Below are 5,548 nucleotides of genomic sequence, written 5' to 3'. Positions count from 1 at the left end.
CTTCCATTAATTCGCTTATAATGACCTAAAATACTGAAAAACATATTATGAAATGACGATACGAAAGTCAGCCGATATATGTAGTCCGGAATCACATGCACTCAAGATTCAACCTCTTTCCCGCTGTAATCTGGTGTATGATTCGAAACGATTCTTGATTAATAAATAAATATTTTCATGTTATTGTTTTTTTCTTTAACAAGAGATCTACTGAGCAATAAAAATGCATCACATCTGTATATATAATTTATTACAAGTTAATTGATATAAGTGTTCCATTCTAATCGTGATGATTTTCAATACAATTTTGAAATAAATCTGGTATTGGTTTTATTCCTACTTGAATAAGTAATAACTTACATAAGGAAACAAACACTGTTATTAAATATTGAGATATTTTAACATTCGTACATATGTATATGTATACTACAACTTAAATATTGCATATAATAAAATAATGCTTTGTCTTTGGCTCTAAAAATTCTACTTTTTCAAAAAACAAACAAATAATCCTCCAAATTTATATTCATTTTTCTTTGGCTAAACTCATAAATTCAGCACAAATTTCTTCATTTATCTCTTCAACTTCTGGTATGTTCGACATAACCCACGTTTCATCCGTACTTTCTAAGCTTTCACAACATATGGGACAGGTTTTATTATTGACATTCCTGGAAAAATAATGGCAATAAGGTTAGTTTATATTTCTAGTGTTTAATTAAATTGTTTACCATTGCTCAATACATGGTGTACAAAAGGAATGTGTACATGGTAGAATAACCTCAGTTTGTCTGTCTAAACATATTGAACACTCATCGATGTGATCATTATGGTTACAGGTTGACATTGATGGGCTAGTAAGACCGCTGCTACTATCCGAACTATTACCCATGGCATTCATAAACATTGACGTCGTGAATTGCGATGGCAATGGGTGCCGTTGTTGACTATTTACTGACTCCTCATCATCTGGTGTTGATTGGGAATTTCGTCGTTGTTCCTTTGAATATAAAAAAATATTTAATTAGTATTTATAAATACATATGAATTTAAAAGTAATTTAAGAAAGTGTTTTAGTTCCTATTTTATGATATGAGAGTAAACAACAAAATAAATGTTTTCACGGCGTGTTAGCGTTCAGAGCCAAAACTCAGTACTTCCAAAGCCTGCGCTAAGCGTTTGCCATGGAAACCATACAGATTGTGTGGACAAATATCGACCACTGTAAAACATAAATTGCAAAAGCCACTCCACAGGCGATATGTTTGACGAGCCGCTGCCCACCGCGAAACATAATGAAAAACATTGCAAAATATTATCGGTCATTAAGCTCGACTCCAACGAGAATTAAATTAATATTAAAAATAATCTTTGCCCTAATAAGCAAAATTTTCAAATTTAAAAAAATGTTATTTGAACCAAAATATGTCCAACAAGGTTTCCTTATGATACCTCCTACTTCTTAATTTATCACAGATAGCTGTGGAATGCGCAGATATTGACCCATCTATCTAAACAAATGTGACTTGATTTCATAGTCCTCGTATAGAAGGAGCTACGAGATCAATTAGATAGAATCACATACACGCATACGTTCTCACAACATTCCCTCTCATATCAATGAGAGTCCGCCGATTCATATTGGCTCAATGATATGGGATCTACTTAGCCGAGTCCGATCGGCGTGTCTTACGACATCACTTGTAGAGAAGTTTTTCATGACTGAAATACCCAGGAAATGTTAGCCAACATTACATTAAGGGGATTTGCCACCGCCGAAAATATTGATGTTCTGACGCACAATCATACGTGTACGAACATTCAGGCATTCGATGTTGTAAAAATGTGGCCGTGGACTCAGTGGCGGAAGTTTTCATATTTCTCGTATGGAAGAAGATGGCTACAAGAATAATGATATACGCAGTGAGCCGATTAATAAAAATGTGATGATACGTTGCCTTCAGACACCGTGTTTAAGCTGCAGAGTTGTAATGAATTCACAGTCTTCGCTTTCAGTAGTGTAAGAATTAGTGTCACTAACGACTTTAGTGAAATACTCGACTCCTCGTACGTCCAGCTTTTCTAACATCGCCGTTGAAATTCCGTAGATACATACATCTGTAACATAATCCATCGCAATTTTGGTAGTACTTCATCAGCTTCATCGCAAACGTTTTAAAACACTTGGCATAAATAGAATACACTCCCACCAGGCGGAAAAATCTGGAAAAATTACCACAGGTAGATCTTGTTGTCCTGATCACAAATATATAAACTTTTCCGGGGGAAGTCCATACTTCCCGAGATATGGGCCTCTTAAGTTCCGAAAATTCCCTTGTTAAAGTAAGAAAAAAATTTTAAATTAAAAAAAATGTTTTCGTGCCCTAAATTGGCTCCTTTCCATAGAAGAAAGTCTTAAATCCCCAGCCGAAGGCCGGCTACTTAGAAAAAACTTACAATTAAAAAAAAAAAATTAAAATTTTTTCCGTCAGCTGGTAGAGTATTCAATTTTTTCCAAACACTTCACTACATTGCTAATAACCTTGGATGACTTCAATTGTCGAAACATCCTTCCCAATTTTAGAATTCGGCAACAATGGGGGTGTTTATCGACAAATTGAAGTCTTCAGTAAGGTAATCACGTTTCTAAATGTCTCAGAATTCGGAATTCAATTGTAAACTGTGATAATATCTCCTGGAATGAAATGGAAGAGGTCTTATGTGAATTCATACTCATAGTCCTGTAACTCTCGGTGTGTTCGTCAATTTGCCTTTAAAATTACTTGAATGCACAGACTTTTGCGATTATTCCTTGAGACAACAACGTAATTAATTTTACTTCCTTTACTAGGCGTATGTATTTTTTAATGCACATTTAAAGAACAGTGTTATCTCTCCCTTTAACATTATGACTAACTCGCATGTAAAACTTTAATAACCTTACCAAAAGCATTTCTTTCCAATGCCACCATATATAAAGAACATATTTATTTGTTCGTGTTGTGGACGTAGTACACTCAACTCATTCCAACCGTGCATAATTATTTAGTCATTGTTAATATCGTCTTTTTAATAATAATATTTCCCCTTAAAGCCGCTTAAACTTTTCTCACAAAAAGTTTATCAATAATTACCATACCCTCTAAAAATTATCCACAACAATATATTAAAAATTAATATGAATGATAAAATGCTTTACAAATTATTACCCTTCGTTTTTCACTGCTCACCAGACTCTCCAAGTGGGCTTGAAATGTCTTGAATACACACAAAAATTGCTTGAGATTAAGAAATTTATATGAAACGATTTGTCTTGTCTCGGGATTCACTTTTACACAAGCTATCTTAACGGTAGCTTTCCACAGTAGTGATGTGTCTGTGCCATTTTTAACCAAGAACACCAGTTGCTTTCCATTGGGATCTATGCATTTTCGGGAACTAATTGAAAAAAAGAAAAAATCAATATTATGAACATTTATAACTGGACACGGATAACTTACAGCGCATTTAAATTACCCAGACAAGTTTTGAACTCTTCATAAGTTAAGGAATTCATTTCTGATAAAACTTTTGTATGACGTACTAACTGCATATGAACGCTATCCACATCCGGCAGAGAATCTGCCAAACTCTGTGCCTGTCCCATTGTTGTTTAGTTTTACTTTCCAACAGTCTTTGTACACAATAATGAAATTTATTATCCACAATAATGTATGTATGTGAAGCTCCTCCGGTTAGGTGTTTTCAATGGTATTACAAGATTACAGACCATAGAATCAAAACAAAACGCATTACACCAATGTGGCATCTCTGAAACGATTGAATGGATAGTTGGAAGAACCGATGATAAAGCTGGGAATCAAAACAAAGTTCTAATATAAACAACAAGTTCACATTCAGTGTTGCCAAACATTTCACAAGTAAAACATTTACATGCCTCATCGAAATAATAGGTCTGTTAACTATAACAAAGAGAATGGCGTTTTTGTTTTCCCTGCGATAAGTTTGTATACTTTTGATATTTTTGCTATACTTTTCTATCAACAATATTCTGGAGCATAGCAAAAGTGGTTTTTATTTTTTACTCTTTTTGTACTTTTATACATACAGTGAATCACAGTCATAAGTGTCCACTTCACTTTCTTTCATTAAAACTGCGATTTCTAAGAGTTAATTATTGATAGCGATTTCATTCTTTTTTATATTGTTACATTAGTGTCTTAACTTAAATATTATAAAATAAAATTAACAAAATTCAGGTAAGTTTAGATAAAAAAACAAAAATTGTTAGACAACTTCGATTTCTACCTCACAGTGAAAAGTATCCACTCTAAAAGTTTTATGAAACCAAAAGGAGTTTTTAGGAGTTTAGCACTTGGTATGACAGCCTTTGTTATCCTTTACAGCTTTTAGCCTTTTTGGCGAAAATTTAACTAAATTTTCGGTGCACGATATCGGAATTTTCCCCATTCAAAGTTGATATTTTCATAGCGTAGCTGAGATTTTGCAGATTTTGCAGTAATTTTAGCGTTACTCATGGCCCAGTAAAGAAGGTCATCCAATCGGCAAATTCACCAAAAAATACATAAAATAAAAGTTGTTGTTGCTGCGAATAAAAATTATTTCGTTTTGAATTTGTTATTATTTATTTTTGGTTTCTTTTATATTACACAACAATAAACGCCACAAAACAAAAAGATAATTGTATTCGCGATATTTCAAAAGAACTTAAACATATGGTTGAAATAACCAAAATTTGTTTTGATAATTTTGCTATGGGTAACTATGTTTTTTTTTTGTTCAATTTCAAACTACGACAATATACATATGTATTTTGACAGAAAATGGAGGCATGATATGATGGACGGTAACGTAACGACAAAAAATCAGTGACAAAAATCCAAAAAACCATAGCATTGTCTATGTATTCTGACAATGTAATTCGAAACAATTTACTTGTAATTCGAAACATTTCAATTGTAATTCGAGAATTCGATATGTAATTCGAATTATTCCATTTGAAATCCGAAAATTTCCATCGAACTATTTCATTTGTAATTCGATTTATTCCATTTGTAATTTGAATTATTCCATTTGAAATTCGAAAATTTCAAATTGGAACCAACTAGGCCTCTAAGTATCTACCCTTATTATCAGTACTTATACTGCAACATATAAAAATAGATTTCAAATGTAAATTTTCGTTGCAATATAGAAATTATCACATTTTTGTTCAAAAGTTGGGTCCACAGGCAACTCCAAATATCATCCGATTATCATCAGTAGTAGGCTAGTTCTATCTAGGCTGTTCTTTGCATTGTACCCCAACCGTGGAGACATTATTATCTGAACTACATTAGGTGTAGCATTCTTTTAAAGTATACATTTTCCTGTGGACTTACGACCTTTTCGTACTCAAATTTGTGCGTTTTATGGACATACGACCTTTTTCGACAAGGGCAAAACATATAGAAAAACGCGACATTCTAGTATCATACGACGTATTTTGACTTGTACTATCATCGTGTAAAATGGAGGAGGAGACATG

General features: G+C 33.1%; 1 protein-coding gene across 2 annotated transcripts; it reads right to left on the bottom strand.

Moving 5' to 3' along the window:
* Positions 1-233: 233 nt before the first annotated feature.
* LOC141398149 (RING finger protein 141-like) lies at positions 234-3,812 on the bottom strand. Of its 2 annotated transcripts, none has more exons than XM_073975382.1 (4): positions 3,501-3,812; positions 3,231-3,438; positions 732-1,000; positions 234-671 (listed from the first exon to the last, which is right to left on the bottom strand). In XM_073975382.1, the coding sequence occupies exons 1-4, from the start codon at positions 3,644-3,646 to the stop codon at positions 527-529; spliced, it is 768 nt and encodes a 255-aa protein (XP_073831483.1). In that variant the 5' UTR covers positions 3,647-3,812; the 3' UTR covers positions 234-526. The 2 variants fall into 2 exon arrangements, with proteins under 2 accessions (XP_073831483.1, XP_073831482.1); XM_073975381.1 differs by having other exon boundaries at positions 3,210-3,438; positions 3,501-3,807.
* Between the last annotated feature and the right edge of the window lie 1,736 nt (positions 3,813-5,548).

This window comes from Musca autumnalis, unplaced genomic scaffold, assembly GCF_047663935.1.
Source record: "Musca autumnalis isolate F117 unplaced genomic scaffold, ASM4766393v1 scaffold_3, whole genome shotgun sequence".
Lineage (NCBI taxonomy): Eukaryota > Metazoa > Arthropoda > Insecta > Diptera > Muscidae > Musca > Musca autumnalis.
This window is presented reverse-complemented; position numbering and strand designations above follow the sequence as displayed.